A 19,267-nucleotide genomic window follows, 5' to 3' on the forward strand; every position below is an offset into this window, starting at 1 on the left:
TTGTGTTACTTGAGCGGCACTACCATCACTGTCTCCTCTCCCGATCCGCGAGAAGCAAGAAAGACTCCAGGTACGCAACGAAAGCATGGTATAGTCCATGTGTGTTGTTCTCGTTACTTCATAACATTAAGGATTTTGGCAGGATGAGGCAAGGGAGGTTCAGACTGGACGGGGCCTTCAGCAGGGGTGAGTTCCAGCTGCCGCCTCTTATGTGTAGTATACATAGCTGACATTCAGATTCTGTTAAACGATGTGGGCCCATTTTCCCCAGAAATCGGAGATCAGCGCCTCTTCTATTGAGCTTACACTGATAAAATATTTGAAAGATGTAATATAAACGTTTTTCCTGACAAGGAAACAATACATATTTTTATGATGTTTCATTTTAATCAGCTAAAAACATTAGATAACTTGGCAGTAAGATCAGGTCATCCCTGAGGAACACATGCTTGTAGATTACGTGGGGATTCCATGTCAATTGAAATGCTCTTTGCTAGACATAAGGAAAACGTTGGAAATGTGTTAATGATATCATCCAATTGAAAACGGATATGTTCTGGGAAGATTGTTGGTTGGTAATCAAATTCCTCGTTCTTTAGCTGTCATTCTGCATTGGTATAAGATAGAGACTATGCTAGTTTAGAATACAAAAACAGCTTCTGGCCGTTTCATGTGAGTGCTATTTAAATTAAGGAAATGTAATTGAATTGTTATGTTTTTATAATCTTGATATACAAAGTGTATATTTGTATATATTTATTTTTTTTAACTTTGTTTTTATTGTCATATTACAAAAAAGGTAGGGTGCGCGAGCAGTCCCTGCCAGCAATACACTGAGCAAACATAATTGACAGAACTTTTTTTACTTTTTACTCCCATCCCACCTCCCCCCCACCCCACCCCCCCAACTTTTGCAACATAATCCCCTTCCCCCACCCCCCAACCTCCCCTCCCCCCCAGTTTTGCAACATACCAAGTCTTTAGGTTTTTGCAGGTTGCGGAAGCAGCAGTGAGAACTTTCAGACATCATTACATACACTTGTTTTACAATTTGACATTGTGGGAGCAGTGCGGTGCAGAGCAGAATGGTGGAGAGTCTCCAGTTTTAAGGCCGGCGCTAGGGTATGATCGGGGGACATATATTGGGGTCCAACATTACAATCGCATAGAGATACATTTGTCGTGGAGGAGAAGTGCTGTCCATTCCTGTGAGAACTCCGAGAGTTTATCGTTTTTCACTGCCGTAAGTTTTTCATAAGTAAATATACCCCTTAGTTTACAGAGCCACTCCTCCTTGGTTGGTGCTAAGGCGCTTTTCCACTTTTGGGCCAATGCTAGCCTCCCCGCCCTCAGCATGGCCCTGATGACCCTCGGGAATGCACTCTGTTCCGTTTCCGGCATGGGGGAACCCAGGAGGATTTCCAAGGGGAGAAGCGATGGGCAGAATCCCTCTATATCCTTAATCCAGCTGAGGAGCTCTGACCAATACACCTGGATAACCGGGCCTCCCCACCACATGTGGAACCATGTGCCTCTTTGGTGGCACAACCTAGGACAGTAGGGGGATACTTCTGCGAACATTTTAGAGAGAGTGGTTGGGGAGCGATGCCAGGAGTGCAGAATCTTGAAACTATGCTCCATGGCTGCGGTGTACAGAGTACCGGAGAATATGGTTTTGAAAACTGCCCTCCATGTATGGTCATCCAACGCCATACCCAGCCTTTCTTCCCATATACGTTTGAAGGGTTGCCTACCCTCCAGGTTGGCCGTTATCAAGGTACTATAGAACTTGGACAGGGAGCCCTTTCGAGAGACACTTTTAGCTATTACTTCCTCAAAGGGGGTGAGGGGGCGGGTCAAGTTGTCAGCCCAGCGGGGGTGAGTCAGAATTCCCTTCAAACGCAAGTACTCAAAGATCGATGGTGGTTTATCACCCAGTGCTTCGGTCAATTGTTCGTAGTCCACGAAGCCCTCCTCACGGGAGAGCTGTGAAACTCTCTCCAACCCCATGTCTGACCAAGCTTGAGTGTCACGGAAGCCTCTGGTGTCTAGGTTGATAGGGGGACCCCATAGCGATGTTAAAGGGGCCGGCCAGGACGACAGCATTTTGTTATCTTTATTCGGTTTCCAGAGTGCCCATAGGACTGCCAGTGTGGGGTGTTCTCTAAGATAGGAGGGGATGGTTTTCGGGGAGGCCCATAATAGGTCTCTAACTTTTTTAGAGTGGGTGTGGACATCTTCTATATATGTCCAGTACGTCCTCATATCCTCTCGCATGTGCTCCATCATCACCCGGAGCTGGGCTGCTTTATAGTACAATCTGAAGTCGGGGAGGGCGAATCCACCATGAGACTTGGGCAGGGTCAAGGTGGAAAATTTGACTCTTGGCCTCCTCCCCTCCCATATAAACTGGAGGACACGGGTTTGTAAAACCTCGAAGAAGGATTCAGGGATGACCACAGGGAGGGCTGCGAAGAGATACAGGAGGCGGGGTAGTATATTCATTTTAACCGTCACCATACGGCCAAACCAGGAGAGTGTAAGGGGAGCCCAGCGTTTGAGATCGCTGGTGATTTTGGCCAAGATCCCCGGGAAGTTAAACTGATATAGTAGCGAGAGGTTCCTAGGGATGTCGGTGCCCAGATACCTGGTGGACACACGTTCTATCCTCACTCCCAAGAATTCCGAGCGATCCCCAATGTCTTTGTCCCCGGGGCCCATTGGCATAATAGTAGACTTGGAGGTGTTTATCTTAAGCCCCGAGAAGGCCCCAAAGAGGTTTATAAGATTAAACAATCTGGGTAGTGATACCTGGAGGTTAGTTAGGTACCCCAAGATATCGTCGGCAAATAATGAGAGTTTAAATTCGCAATCGCCACAACGAATCCCCGTAATTTCACAGTCCGCCCTGATCGCTATAGCCAGGGGCTCCATTGCCAGAGCGTATAGAAGGGGGGAAAGGGGACAGCCCTGCCGGGTTCCTCTAGATAGAGCCAAGGGTTCCGACGTGCCGCCGTTAACCAAAACTCTTGCCGTGGGAGCATTATATAGTGTCGAGACCCATCTACAAATATTCTCCCTGAGACCCATTTTCTGGAGGACTTTGCCCATATAAGGCCACTCGACGCAGTCGAAGGCCTTTTCTGAATCCAGAGCTAACAGGTAACCCTCTTTCCCCTGCCTCGAGGCCTCGTACATGAGGCCTAGGGTCTTTCGTATGTTATCGGACCCCTGGCGCCCCGGGATGAACCCTACCTGGTCACCATGTATAAGAGATCGGAGGAGTTTTGCCAGCCTGTTCGCCAGAAGTTTGGCCAGGATCTTGACATCCACGTTAAGAAGGGAAATGGGGCGATACGATTGACATTGGGAAGGGTCCTTCCCCTCTTTGGGGATTACTACTATCAGTGCTGACATCATTGAAGGCGGGAGGGTGCCCTGGTCAAGCGCCGAGTTAAACATTTTGGCCAGAAACGGGGCTAGCGTAGACCGGTAAGTCTTATAGAATTTGACTGTGAACCCATCGTCGCCTGGGGCTGTTCCACTCTTCAGGGAGGATATAGTATCTATTATCTCCTCTGGAGATACGGGGAGATCCAGTATATCTGCATTTTCAGGTGAGAGGCCGGGAATCGGGAGAGAGTCCAAGAAACTGTCGATCTCGGTTCCGTCCCCCGCGTATTCCAAGCTGTATAGGTGTTCATAATAGAGCCGAAAGTGTTCAGCTATTTTGCTGTCTCTTACAGTTGGCTCCCCTCCCGGTGGCCGGATGGAGTTAACCCTCCTACTATTTCTGAGCTCCCGGAGCCTCCAAGCAAGTATTTTATCAGCCTTTTCCCCCTTTTCCATGTACTTTTGTTTCAGGAAGGACAAGGTCTGTTATAAAACCATGAAGTACATTAAATTTAAATACAATCAGACACGATTCCGGGAACTCATTCAGAGACATGAAATCCTTAATTGTTCATAATAAAATGTTCTAATTATGTTTATACAAACTTTGGTGCACCCTTGCCCTTTCGATCCCAGGTTGCAAGCTTTTACCCTGTGCTATCCGCACGACCGTTCTTCGAACGTTTAGACTTTCCCAAAATAATAGAAATAGTACTCTGGGAAAAACGTGTACTTACTGCAGTAATTGATTTAAAGCCATTTTTACCAATTGCCTATGAGATTCTCTAAGCACTGGCATCAACTAACCAGCACCTGAAAACAGTAATGGCGGAAAAACAAGAGAAAACCGGAGGTACATCTTAGAGACCTTTGTTAATAATATTTCCCCCCAAATGTATGTTACTGTAGCAAGTTTAAGGACCAAGGATTTAGAATTTTCTATATCCAGGAAACACAATTTAATTATGAGTGTGCCGTTCTGGAAATAAGGCTGCCGTAGCAACGTACCGGCACCCTTTCCGGACCCGCAGACTACAACTGCTTTCCTGGGCCTGTGCCCAGGTCTGACCTGCCGGGTGCAACAGCCCCGGAAAACAGAGTTGTCGTGGAAGCACTGGCACTGTTAGCAATGGTGCTTGTGCTTCCGTGTCGCCACTCCCATGGAGTCCTATGGGACCCCATGGGAAAGGGGACTAAGAGTTTCCGCTGCCTGATATCCCGGGCCAACAGGTCTTGCAATGTCCCAATGGCACCGGGATATCAGGCAGTGGAAACAGTGTTATCACCGGACTAGTAATGAGGCCTTGTAAGTCGCGCCTTGAAACACTTGTGTAGAGGCACGTTATAAATACCATATCATATCATATCAAAATGAGGCCCAATGTCTATAGATCCATAGATCCCAAGTATGGCACAAATCCTCAAAAGTCCTTCCCATTGAGATTGCTTCCGAATATAATGTTGGGCAAATCCCTGTCACACTGGACATATGATGGCAACAGCTGGCACATTATTTGGCTGCTCTTTTCATGCTATTGTCTTGCAAAGGTTTGTACAATGCTTTCAGGAAAGTCCAAACTATTGTTTTTTTATCAATGCTTTTTCTCTTCGCCATGAGAAAATGTAAATATCGCTGAGAGTGCCTGTGCTCTACAATGGATCAGCACAGTAGGGAGTGGTCTGATACAACCTCTCAAGCTGGGTACTTTCACTTGCTGCAACCGGGAATTGGCATGAATAAAATGGGCCTGTCCTGTAAGAGTGCACAGGCAGCACAATCCTGTTTGGTCCAGAGACCATTCGGGCAGGCAACCCTCATAACCACATTCAATGCTTTTCTGAAGTGTACATTTGTATTGGTGCAGTTGCTGATGTGAGTCTCCTGATTTGCAAGTAGACTTCCTCAGTTAAAGATGGCGTGCTAACTCAATCAACATTTGTATGTCTCCTTATCATTGCTTCACAGTCATCTTTCCTTCAACGACGTTCTGATTTTCTTTCTAATTTTCTCTCTTCATTTCCCTTCCTTTCCTCCACCTCTGTTTTTCCCTTCCAAAGTACTGTTTCCCTGTTCTCCTCATTTTACTAACTTTTTTCCTCTTTTTTTACCTACCTTTACACTTTTTTTTTACTTTACTTCCCTCAACTTTCAGTATTCTCATTTTCCCACATCTTTCCTGATCATGTCTTCGCCTTATATGCATTGTGCACGTATTCGCCTTTTCCTTACAACTAAACTCGCTGACCTTTTTCCTTCCTCTTCTTTTCATATTTCCATTGCCTCCCGGCACTTTTTTTCTTGCTCTTCTCCTTCACTCCCACACATTTCCCCTTTCCACACACCTTTCCTTCCATGCACCACTTGTCTCCTTTTGCCTCCATATGGTGTTGATCGTTTTCTACACACCTTCCAACCCCCACCTTCACTTCTCCTTTCACTCCCCATATTTCTTTGCATCAACCTTTCTTCCCCTTCTCTTTCCCACATTCATTGGCATACCTTTTCAAACAATTTTCTTTCCTCTTTTTCAAGAATTCCATCCATGCCATTTTCTTCCTATAACTGGAATTTGGTACCATTGCTTGATTTTCCCCGCGTACCTCATTCCCTTTCCCACATTTACTGCCAAATTCTATCATCACATTCTTCCCTTTCCTTCCAAACTCCTTCCCCCACCTTTCAATGGCCATTATTTCCCACTCCCCAGCAACATTTCTTCTCTTTTTCTTTAACTTTTACTCTCATCAGAACTCTTTCTACATGTGCTCTTTGCTTTACCTTCCCCGAGTCTTCTTTAACTTTTCTTATTCCTCACCTTTTCTACACTTTCCGTCCCCCAAATATTTTCCTTCCCTCAACTTCTTTTTTCATTCCTACTGGTCCTCAAAGGTCCCTTCTTCGTATTTTTTGTCATTCAATTTTGATCTATTCGCCTTTCTTTATATACACTCCACAATACATTACCTCAAACCCTCTTGGATTACCTTTTGATTTCCCTTCCTCTTCCCCACATTTCTTTTAATACAGGGAGGCAGGTCCAGCTTTTTATCTAATTTGATCAACTCCCAATTTATATTCTGCACAGTGTATTTATTCATATATTGAACATGCTTTAGTATTAAGAAGTCACTTGCTACAACTGCTCCTATTATTATACTACATGTTATCGTGTATGGCTCCCACTTTTTGGTTTTATCCATTTATTTAAGGATTATCAATTTTTGTTTGTCTGATGTATTTGTTAATACTCATATATTTGTTTTTCTTTCATGAAAATGCTTTATTTTCGAAATGAAGAATATTTATATTGGATTGCATGTCCTTATCTTCTGCACCTTCCCCCAAAAATACTGCATTTTTGTCCCTCTTTTTCTTTTTTGACCTTTTGTATCTGATTTCATGGAGTTCCAAAACATTGAAACATGTCTCAAAATTAGTTTGGAAACTTTTTACATTTCTAGTATAAAGGTCGGCAGTTGGGAATTGAGCAGTATAAAGGTCAGCAGATGGGAATTGAGCACTTCACATATTCAACCCTTTACTTAAGACCATATCCATGTAAGTTCTAATCAAATCCCTTGTGTTCATAAGGTCTCATGAGTCCAATTCTTAAATTCTAAAAATCTTCCAAAAGGCAGCAATCCACAGAGTCTGTAGACTGAAAGCCAGAGAGCTGGCTAACACAGATTCTGCAGAAGGTAAGGAGCAGGGGGGTGGGGGGATGGAGGGAGGTTCGGTAGTTACGTAACCTCTCGTTGGATAGCGGATCAGTAAGAATTGTGTATTAGAAGCGTGTTTGGCATCCAACGGATTGTCTATGTGAAAAGGTTTAGAGGAGCAGTAGGTCGTTAATAATTCTGTGTTTGGCTGCCTGTTCAGTTTGAGGTGCATTCCAGCTGTGTGTAGCACAGTGGTGGCTTTTTTTTACCCGGGATTTACCTTTAACATTTTTCCACGGGGCAAACTCTGGATTGGTAATTCAGAGTTGTCAGGCCGGAAGGCCATATTTTGTCCACTCTAAAATAAACAATTTGAAAGTTGAATGTAGTTGGAAAACAAAAGCGTAGGGCGGACTGCTCTGGGTCTGTGGACGCAGCCTAGATAATGTTGCAAGCCTGGCACTCAGAAAAACTTGACCATGTCACCATCATAGCAAACCATGTAGCAATTTGGAAATCTAAAGGCAAATTTGCTCAGTTATGTCGCGTATGAAAATAAGGACAAGAACATGCATGCCTATTAGAAGGCTGGTGTTTTAGCAATAACTGAAAACATGCCTCTCTGAAACAAATGCCCCCCAGAGGACATCCTGTAAGGCCATCTGAGAAAGGTATGGAGTTGCAAACGCCAAATCTCTGTTTGGGTGGCGGGGTGGGATGTGTTTTTTGACGAAAATCTTGTCTCAGAATTTAAGAACCACATTTCAACTATTTGTGCATGTGCCTGGTATTTGCTTCTGAGATGTAATCACTGAGGTCTTTTGAGCACAAACGTGAAATGTTACTTTTAAACTAGCAAACATGTGCATAGATGTAGCTACAAGGCAGAAATTAAATGCATACGTTTGAAGGGAGAAGAGCTGAGGTGGCTCATAATCTCCTCTCTCCAATCTGCCAAAAGTCACTGTTTGTCTTTAATCCCTAATGACCTTAATGTTATGTTGAAAAATGTGCCTAACTATACATAACTCAACACTCATTACCCAACATAACTCAACATTTCAGGATACAGACTGAGCGATGAGAACACCGACACTCTGATGCAGTAGGACGCTGATGGGTCCTGCAGGTCGGAAGCTACAGCAGGGACGTGCCGATGCAGGCCTCTGACTGGACGATTGGAGTGTGAGCACCGATGGTAAGAGACCAGGGGCCCGACAGAACAGCAGATTTATATGGTGGGGAGGCCTCAACCTGGAATTGAAAGCGGCGGAGGCTGATGGGCACCGTGACCCAGGAGCTGGGCTGATCAGTACCACTCCAATATGGGGGCCAGGAATAGACCTGGCAAGAGCGAGAGCCCCTAGCTGTCCAATGGCAGAAATCTGTTCCTACCAACCGTGGGGTGCTATGGCAACAAAGGATGCAGTGCAGTGCCCGGATCACTGGTAAACAGTGGGGCTATACCCCAGCCAACCTGGATGTAGCTTTGGGGTGAAAGAGGGGCCCGACTGGGTTTGGCTGGGAACACCCATCCTGAATAGGCAGGCAATGGTGAACTGTGCTGCTGCTGAAGGCAAACCCACTCCACCAAAGCAGCTGTCTCTCGGCCCTATGCACTTCTGGAAATATTAGATGATGTTTAGGGTTATGGTGGGGGTGCACAACCTGGTGAACTACCTTGGAATAGATTTAACCAACCACTTGCCCACAAACCCCCAACCGAATAACGGGAGCTCACTGGGGAGATGCTAAACAGACGCACAAGCCCAAAATACGAAACAATCCAAAATGGACTCATACACACAGAAAGTCCCAACCAAACCATCTGAAATGCAGAAAGCCTCTTCAGATACCCAGGTGAATACTAAAGAGGACCAAATCCTGGAGGCTAGGGCTGAACTACGCTTCTCCCTACAAACATGATTGGGGAGGTCAAAGTCAATGTGACCCTACTGCAACAAGAATCTTGAAACCTTTTGGATCGTGTGAGTACCAGTGAAAATGGAGTAGCAGAAACTACAAAAGGGATTACCATACTGCGGCAAGAAGAATCCACCTTACCGTCCTGCATGAAATCTTTAGAGCAGAGAGTGGAGGAAGCAGAAGGCAGGGCATGCAGAAGCAACATTAGGATAATCAGACTCCCAGAGAATATGGAGGCGGAGAAAACTCTCCCAGGGATTTCATGTGGAAAAAGCCTCTGTGCCCTGGTGTGCAGACCACCTCCAGGAGACTCCCCCCCCCGAGACTGCTCATCACCAAGATTCTAAATTATAACGATAGAGAAGTGTATCTCCAATACTCACGGCAAGGTGGGAGAATATGCAGAGGAGGAGCATTGCTGGCAATTTATCTGCAGTACACTCTGCAAGTACAGAAACAACATTGCGCATTTCAGGTTGTCAAAGGAAAACTACGACTCCTGCAACTAAAATGCATGCTTTGCTTCCCTCCCAATATGAAATGTATACACAATGGCGCTGCCTTTTTCTTCGACGACCCGCAAGATGTCCTGAGCTGGATCGGGAACACAAATATACGATCAACACCAAATGACAGTGAGGAAACAGAATTGTGTCAAATGGCTACACCTGGTGAATTGGTACTAGTAAAGACCGCATGGAGAGCTCTTTGGTATCCCAGGATGAACACCTGAACTAACCCTGTGTACTGAAGGAAGTACATATCGATGTCAAAACACTTTCTTCAAGTAAGGCTAGAGATGGTTGAGATAGTTGAGAATGACAGAAGTATGACTCACAGGGGACAGCCGGTTGGGGGCTCTACCACACGCAAATGAAGGGCTTTCATGAGGAGAATGCAGCCTTGTGATCTGATGTAACATCCAGTCACCACAAGGAAATTTTGTCACATGTAGACAAATGATAATCTCAAAACTTAGACCACTGCCCCTAACTGTAGCTATGGTTACTGTAATTCTATACACTTTTGGCACGCCTACACGTCAATGGATGCTACAATAGGGTCGTAACCCTCCAAGCATTGGGCCGGACCTGCTAGCTGGTTCGAGTGGTGCAAAGGCAAGCTGCTCTTAGAGCCTTTGTTTTGTTCACAGTTTCATTGTGGTTGTATTGCAAGTTATTCCGCCATGTACTTGCTTATTGGGCAGTGATGTGGCTGATAGAAAGCATTTGGAAGCGGTTATTGAGTCAAATGATTAGTGAAGGTTATTTAATGGGACCTGGGGGAGGGGGCAACGCTAAGGGACACATACTCTAAGAGTGTCGATAATACCGATTCAACTAGCAACCTGGAATGTACGGGCATTAATAGCTTTCGAAAACGCTGCTGAGTTAACCAATACATTGCAGGGAAGCAACTTTCCTTAGTTATGCTTCAAGAAACACACCTAGACTCCACAAGACAAACACAATTGCTCCAGAGATGGGAGGTCAGGGATTTGGATCTACATATTCCAAATACACCACAGTGGTGCTCATTTGGCTATCAAAAGAGGTCCCTTTCACTTTAGAATCAATACAGATAGATAGTGAGGACAGGGTGGTGATAGTAATGGGGCAACTGGAATCCAGGCAAATATGATCAATGTTTATGGCCCCAATGTCAACACAGCACCCTTCATAACACTGATGTTATCTAAAGACAAGTTGTAAATGGAAGTGGTGAGGATGTGGGCAGGGGATTTCAATTGTGTTCACTCTGGTTCTCCTGCTATGGCAGCGCTACGCCTAGCCTTAACTAACCTCACACTGATTGCTATATGACACAGAGCTCACCCTCACACTTGAATATATTCCTTTTACTCTCATCCACATGGCATTTATTCTCACCTGTTTGAGGGAGCTGCATACATGGGCAGGAAAGTATCCGACCACTCCCTGAATCTGAACTCAGCAAGCCTAGGCTACAATGCCTTGACAAATGGTATAGACTAGAGAAACACAACAGAGTGGCATATACTAAAAACTTACATAAAGTGGCCGAAACGCCAGGGAAACTCCTGTTGTGGCTCCTAAAGGAGGAGAAGCCATCGACTATAATCGACTCTGTAATGCTACATTCAGGCAAGAAATGTTATACACAACAGGACATTAATGACTCCTTTAGGCAATATTACTCAAATGTATTTACATTGAGGGAGTTTAACCCGGGCACAGAAATTGCAGATCACTCGCAGAAAATTACGTTGCCCACCCTCAAACAAGAACAAAATCAAGCCCTGGACGTATCTATTAACATTCAGGAGGTACAGGAGGCAGTGTCCTCCCTACCAACGCGTAAGATTCCCAGGATGGTTGGAACGCTTGCTGATTTTTATAGGCTATATGGAGACCAACTACTACAACTGTTGTTGGATGGCTACCTACACGCATTTGGGGGAGTAGACCGCTGACAGCAACTATATGAGAAGCCTTGATAGTACCCATCCCAAAACCTGGGAATGACCCCCAGGATAGGAGATATTAAAGAGCATTATACATGCTTAACACTGATGCTAAGACACTTAGCACAATCATCGCCAACAGAGAATGAGGCCGTTTTTGCCTGACCTTAAACAACCAGACCAGGTGGGTTTCCTCCCTGAAAGGAGCACTTCACAAAACCTTTGCAGAATTCCCGATGTTTGCTTCACTTAAATGTATGGGTTTGGGGAAATCCTCCTGAAGTGAAATAGACTACTGTATAAAGACTCAACGGCTAGAATCGAAACCAGTAAGTCAATCTCAGAAGCCTTGGGTGCCCAACGGGGAGTGAGACAGGGATGTCCGCTCTACCCCATTTTGCTCTCCATGGTGATGGAACTGTTAGCTAGCTTGCTTAAAGAGCAGTACAATAACATAGGTATATTGATTGGATAAGAGCAACACCTTTTCTGACTCTACAGAGAATATGTTTTGCTCTAATTGAATACCCCTCAAACGTCTGTCCCATGTGTCTGAAATATTGGAGAACTTCGGTAGAGTCTCTGAATTATGTATTAATTGGGATAAGTCCTGTGGTTTTCTCCATGCACCACAACAATAGAACAAAGCCCCCTACCTTGACTGACCATGGACTGAGGCCGTTCACAGACACTTTCTGTTATTTCGGTGTCAGCTTATACCATGGCACCCAGGACACACACATCAATAACATGCACCAAGCACTCACCTCACTAGATGGCTCACTAATGTTTTGGAATAAATTACCACTTTTCGTTGATGGGTAAGGTAACTATTGTAAAATCGATAAATTAACCATGATTCCTTTATTATTTCACCAACATCCCTTTTTTAATTCCACTAAGATTCTTTGCTGCCTTAGACACCAAACTCATAAAACTACTGTGGCGTCACAAGCAACATTGGCTCGCTCTGCAGACACTCCATAGACGCACAGCTAGGGGTGGTTTGAGGGTGCCAGACCTCGAGAAATTCTATACAACTGCGCAGCTACAGTACATGGCCATGTGGTTTTCAGATGATATGAATTCCGAAATAAGGCTTCTGGTTAGCTTGGTTATACCGCACACGATGAAGGTAGCCCTATCGATAGACAGGACAATTAGGGAAATTGCTTCCCTGATCAAGACAGGTATCCAAATTTGGAAACTGACATGTGTCAAATTGCAGTTGGGAACCCCATGTTCCTCAGATAGCACACTGAGCGCAAGATGTGATCTGCCCCTATCCTTACTAAGGCACTTAAGATCGTGCTGGGAAACACATGGTGTGGTGATCTGGGAGGACATGTTTACGGAGAGTTGCCTCATGTCGTTTGTAGAATTACGTAGTGCGCAATTCATATTACCTTAGTAGAGAGAGTCAAGAGACTATGGACAGAAATGCTGGGGCAACCACAACATGACACCATCATGGGTGCACTATATGGATGTAGCAATGGGGGGGGAAGAGGATATCGCTCATGAATGAGGCACTAATTGACAGAGTTTCCCAGATGGAAGTGAAGATCAGGGCGGTATGGGAGGGAGACCTAGGATGTACCTTCGAAGACACTGAATGTGAGTCGATCCTCATCTACCGTAAAACAGTGTAGAGAAACAAGTGATTTAAGTTAATACAGCTGAATGTGCTTCACAGTGTTTATTTGACCCTGAGAAGACTTCCACTGATGTTTCCCAACACCATACACAATTGCCTCAAATGCCGGGTGGTGGATGCAGACTTGATTCACAAGTTATGGTCTTGTCCAAAGATCTCCCACCACAGATTTCTGAGGCCCTTTAGGACCCTAACAGGTAGGATTGTGAAGCTAACCCTGGTTCTAACAATTAGACAGGTGACAAAGGCATGGAAATGCTGGCAAGCCCTGAACCCACTAACATGGGTAAAGACTTAGAGAGATGGGGAGGAGCTGAGCTTAACACACCTTAAAATATGCAATGAGAGACCAGGCATAATCAGCAGGTAATCAGGATGCAATCAAAAGCTATCCTATTAAACATCAAATGAGCAACAGATGAGCAGCCACCATGAATAACATTAGTCTCTCCTCTGAATTCTGAGCAATTTGATCAATGTACCCTGAGATTCTTAACCAGGTTCGTGGACGTTGTTAGAAGTTAGCTATATTTGCTTTTTTTAATTAATGCTGGGATGGGATAAACAGGTGCCAGCTAAACATGAGAGGTGGAACCCATTTATAACCGGGAAGGGATGGCTGCCCTCTTGTGGGAGGACTCGCTGGCATGTCGAGATTCATGATGCCCACATCCTGTATGGGGATAATCATCTACATTTGATACCTTGTAACCTGGATGCCCAGTATGTCACGGCAACAGCTTTTTTCATGTTTGTTGACAAAAGAACTTGAATAATAAAGCACACAACCCTAAGTGGAGAGGCCGTAGCTCACTTGTGAAAAGACCGCCCATATACCCCAACTCCAAAAATCTCGCCATCACATTCCGGACAAATATACGTTCAACTTAAAGACTCCATGCATATTGCACACTTCCGGGTGGGGAAACTGTCCTTTGTAGCAGCCCATTCAAACATTCCATAACATTTTCATAGGGTCCCCCATGCCAAGCTAAGTTCAAATAAAGAAAAAAGCATGCCGGCAGCTCTAGAATGCCCCAGACCCAACCTTGTCACATCAATTAAATACTCTTTGCTGAAGGAAAGAGCTGAACACATCATGTTTTAGCGGGCTAAGTAGTATTGAAACGCAAGTCTTCCTACCTCATTGAGGTTTTTGCTCCAGCCTTAAATAGAGCAATCATCACTGCTTCCTAAAATGTACGCCATACTAACGTTCCCATTAAGAATGGAAATCACTCAGAATTATGAACAAAAGGACTTGTCTGGCACTTGATGAAACTCACTTAATAAATAATTACTGCCTCGAGTTGAATTGTGTGATCCTGGTAGCCAAATATCATCAATGTTTTTCGGGCAATAGGCACAATTAGTACCGGGCGAGGGTCAAACAGAATGCAACAAGCAGGCCGGGAAACCCTTGCATGCACATACGTGCCTTTTGTTCCCAGCAAAGGGCGTGGCAGCCCTTTAGCCAATGAGAAGGCTCGAAACGGGGCAATCCACGCTACGAGCCTCCACATGGCTGGAGGCTGCGTTCGTCCCCTTCCGGGGACTCATGTAAGTTTTTTTTTTCCTCCACCCCCCTCCCCTGTAAACTATCCCCTTCCTGCCCTCCCAACCCCACTTACCTTCTTTTTTCGTCTTTTCATGGTAGCGAACACGCTGGTAACACTTTTGTTCCCAGCACGTCCGCCCCTGATGGCTGCCATGGAAATGGAAAACAGACTACGTTTTCCCTTTCCCGACGACCATTTTATTTGACTTTTCTTTTTTTTTTTCTGTTCCGAAACGCAGCAGCAAAAAAAATGCTATTATTACCCCGGTCTAATGGGCCGGGGTAATAATGGCTATAATCCCCTCGACAGTGGGCCAATACCGCCTGCGGTAATGCCCCCGGGGCCTCATTGGATACTCAAACTGGCAACTTGAATACTGTAACTATGGGCCCCGGGAGCATTACCTAGGGTGGTATTGGCCCGCTGTCTCGTGGCTTATTGTCACAATATAGTTTATGTCCTCTGGTCCCAATGGCTTCCAACATCACTGTGTCAACAGTGGATGCCTGTCAGCCCCTTCACTCTTCCTGTACTTACGCTGTGCCAGGCAGTTGTCCCTCTGATCATCTCTGCTTCTCTTCTGCATGCCTGTGTGCCCCTCTCATCTTTGCTTCTCCAGAAGCAAATCACTGTTTGCTTGGTAGCCGCCTCCGAACATGTCTGTGTTTCTTCTTAGTACTATTGACTTTGTCTTTGGCTTGGTGGGATACATAGGGCTTCTGGGCATGTAACTCCTAGCATTGCCCACAGCCATTGGTTTTACGGCTTTAATAAATATACAAATAATCGCTTTATGAGAGCCTCAACATGGTTGCTGGAACTTCAGCTCGGGCAGAAAAGTGCTTCACTCTTTTCTACTCGAAGGCTCCTCCTATATCTTCTAATATACAAAAACTGATCAATTTATGAATGGGACGAAACAATATGTTGGTGCCTCCAAGGGCGTTTTTCATCCCTTCGACTATGCCTCTTAAACATGTACATGTGCCCCTTGGATACTCAAACTGGCAACTTGAATACTCCACAGGCTTACACACAGTTTTACAAGAAAGTATCTAAAAACTATTCCAAAGGTTACTTCCTGTTTTCTATGTTAAAAACTATGTAATGATAAATGGAGCTTAACTGACTTTAATTTAAAATCAGCTTATATCTGACATAACCAATACAATATACTTCATTGACTTTTTTGCAACATATTTTCCCATTGATGCCCATTGACAGGGCATGCATGCTGACTGTTTGATGTATCTCTAGGAGCCTGGATAATTGAGTACCCATTTCCAATAAGACATATTTGATAAACACGTGCCTACATTTGGAATTTGGAATCATTACAGTTGTAGTGTTATACATTCTGTGTATTTACCTGCAGGAAATGTAGATGTGGTATTTCCTTTTCTACAGATGTACCCGAGTTTCTGCATACACTCTTTGCTCTCCCAGGTTGCTGCTCTTCCAGGATTGAGTGCTACACAGGTTGTTCCTGGTTCTATAGAAGGATTCCCTTAATAAAATAGAAATGCAAGCAACGATGGTTATGATGAATTCAATTTAGGGCCAGGTGTTAGGCTTTCTCGCCAGCTTTAACAGAAAACATAGTTTATTTTTAAAAGTTTGACACTCCAAGAAAATGATTACATACAGGAATGTACCTACACATTGAGTACACTTCAAATAATGCATTGGAACAAGATTGCATTAAGTCAATGGATGTGGTACAGAGGTAGGAGAAAAGGCATGGCAAAAAATGCTGGGCAGAGAGAAGATTAATCAAGAATGGGGGAAAGACACCGAATTTTCCGTACTTTCCTTGAATTAGTGCTTACCTGGGGGATCCCAGACGTGGACCTCTTGCTCACTGTGCACACAGAGGCACAGCTCCACCTCACTGATGAGGCCCAACAAGGCTGAAACACGTGTATGGGCTTGATGTTGGTACTCTTGTTCAAAGGAGGTTTGGCTGGCATTTCGGTGCTGGACTGCCCTTGTGGGCGGGACAAAGACTGATATGCAAATGTGTATTCCTCCTTTGTGAAAAGTACAGTGAGCTAAAAACGATGGCTGTGGACTCTCACTGTTGGTAAAAACCACAGAACAGGTTATCTTGCCGCATTCCTTCGACAGAGGGGTGCCTGCTAATGTTTTGCATAAAAGCAGGGCATATAATTGTTCCAACATGTGGTTAAGAAGTGAGTATGTGGAGGAGGGACACACATAGATAACTCTGCTGTGCATGTCTGCTCCATCTCAACAGTGCATTTCGTTTCACATATGGGGGACATTTTCATGTAGTAGTGAAACAAATGGATTCCAATGCAGTCTGCCTTGGTTTAGCACATCCTAAAGATCAGGCAGATTCCATAGGAAAAACGCATTTTGCAAAGGGTACTCTGTAGGTGGTATTTACTTTATTTAAAAAAGAAATATTCTTGCGTATTTGGTTGTCATGTCACCTTACACAAGATTATTTTAATTTAAATGAAGACAGATCCAGTAGGAAATGAGAAAAATAGAAAAATAAAGCTAGAATTTAATGTAAGTGAGCATGTAGTGGGAAATGAATGTAGAATACAAGTTTAACAAGTGTAATATTTTTAAATGTGATAGTCCTGTAAAGTTCACTTCATTGAGGAATGAAGATATGAAGTGGATTATTCATGGAATTGGAAAATTGATCCTTTGGTTTCGATGTAATTTCATGAGATCCGGGCTCAATACGCAGTCTTTATCAATTCATGAAGAATGCTGTCAAGGGTCAACAGTTTATTTTAGATAGCTGCCTTTCAAGATTCTTCATCTCGGTTTTCCAAATTCAGGGCTGTTAAATACTGTATGGTAATTAGATTAAGTAATACTGATTTTGAGTTGAACAGTAAGTTCCACATTTCCTCTGAAGAAAGCATCCACTGAGGGCTTGGCAGGTGGTTAATAGATGTTCTAAGGTCTCGTCGATTGCGAGATTTTTACAGAATCTGCATTTGGCTTCAGTTGATTTGAGCATTTTTCTTGATTTCAACAGTTCATTCGTTGGCCACAAGTTGGATCGCAGCCTCATTAGGTTGGCTCTGTATTTACAGTCTGGGAATTTTTGTAAATATAGTGGAATTTGACCTCTCGATTTCTTAGTGAAACACCCCAGTCTGAATGCTTTATAGCCCACACACGCTTCCCAGACTTTTATCCATTCATTATCCTTGAATTTCTTTTTTGCTGGATCAGGTCTTTGTAGAAGTGTTGCCATATCAATCTCAGCTTGCTTTAAGAGGTTTGCACAATGCTGTTTCCATTTTGTCATGGGTGAGGTTTCATGGTCCAAAGCTTTAGCCAATGTCGGCAGTAGTGATCTGTCTTCTTTTGGTTCTAAAAGACATTTTCTGTATAAAATTAGGGTTTTCCATTCGATTCTAGATTGCAGAGGAAGGATCCCCAATTCGAATCTTATGAGTTGTATTGGAAAGTTCTTGGGCAACCCCAAGACCGTTTCCCAAAAGATGCCATCTAGTGGACTCCAATTCAGTTGATGTTTTACGGGTTTTGTATGTGCTCCATATATGATTGTGGGGGCCACCTTTTGCTTGTAAAGCATGCTCAATGGTATACATGTGAATTTGCCGTATTTTCCTTGAATTAGTTTGGCCAGTGATGTTAGGTTTTGCATTATTGTTCTTAGTTCACATGTATATGAACGGTCAGTTGTATCTTTGTTTATGTTCTGGCCCAAGAACTTGTACTCAGGTATATTTATGAGGAGGTCCCAAGCTAATGACCATTTGTATTGAAGGGATTTTCTTCTGGGCTTTTTGGGTAAAATTAGAGCATTAGACTTTTGAACATTGATCTGCAAGAGGTTTTGTTCTGCGTGAGCTTGAAGGGCTGCTAGTTTGCGCTGCAATCCGATAGGCGCGAGATCTATTATCACCAAATCGTCTGCATTCAATAGCCACGATACTTCAGTGGTTCCTATTTTCAGTGGAAAGGATCTTGTTAGTTCAAAAGCTTGGCCAATGTCTTTTATATAGAAATTAAACAGCAAGGATGCAAGATTGCATCCTTGCTTTAGTCCTCTTGTTGTCTTGATTTTTCTTGATAATAGGCCCTGTTTATTTAATTTGATCTGAATGGTGGTATTGGTGTATAGTTGTTGAATTAGATTAATCAAGTACGTTGGGCAATTGGCTTGTTGTAACTTTGTCCATGGTAGATTCCTTGCTACCGAATCGAACGCTTGTTTGAAATCTATGAATGAAACTTATGCCGTTTGATTCGTATTCATGATTTGTTCCTTTATGGTTGAGAGTAATTTGAGATTGATCGATGTTCCCAGGCCGACCACAAATCCTGATTGGAATTTATCAGCATGTAGTGATGATTTTAACCATTGTTCAAAGTCTTGGAGGATTAATCGTGCAAACATTTTTCCTGGGGCGTCAAGCAACGCTATGGGTCTGTAATTCTCAAGTTGATCTTTTTTCCCTTTTTTAAATATGGGAATAATTATGGAATGTTTCCATGTGAGTGGGATGGTGTTTTGAGCTATTATCTTGTGGAAGATTGATGAGAGAATTGAGGCCCATCTTTGCGGATTGGTTTTTCACAAGACGGACAGGAAAATTAAGAGTAAAGGCG

At 43.9% G+C, this 19,267-nt stretch overlaps 1 protein-coding gene across 1 annotated transcript in view; it reads right to left on the reverse strand.

Moving 5' to 3' along the window:
• The window catches only part of LOC138569907 (macrophage mannose receptor 1-like), a 1,155,048-nt gene that overhangs the window by 1,013,947 nt on the left and 121,834 nt on the right, over positions 1-19,267 (reverse strand). Inside the window, exon 6 of the mRNA XM_069648336.1 lies at positions 16,008-16,145. Coding sequence (XP_069504437.1) covers positions 16,008-16,145 — 138 coding nt within the window. The remainder of the gene's footprint in view (positions 1-16,007; positions 16,146-19,267) is intronic.

This window comes from Ambystoma mexicanum, chromosome 2q, assembly GCF_040938575.1.
Source record: "Ambystoma mexicanum isolate Mex_15411 chromosome 2q, UKY_AmexF1_1, whole genome shotgun sequence".
Lineage (NCBI taxonomy): Eukaryota > Metazoa > Chordata > Amphibia > Caudata > Ambystomatidae > Ambystoma > Ambystoma mexicanum.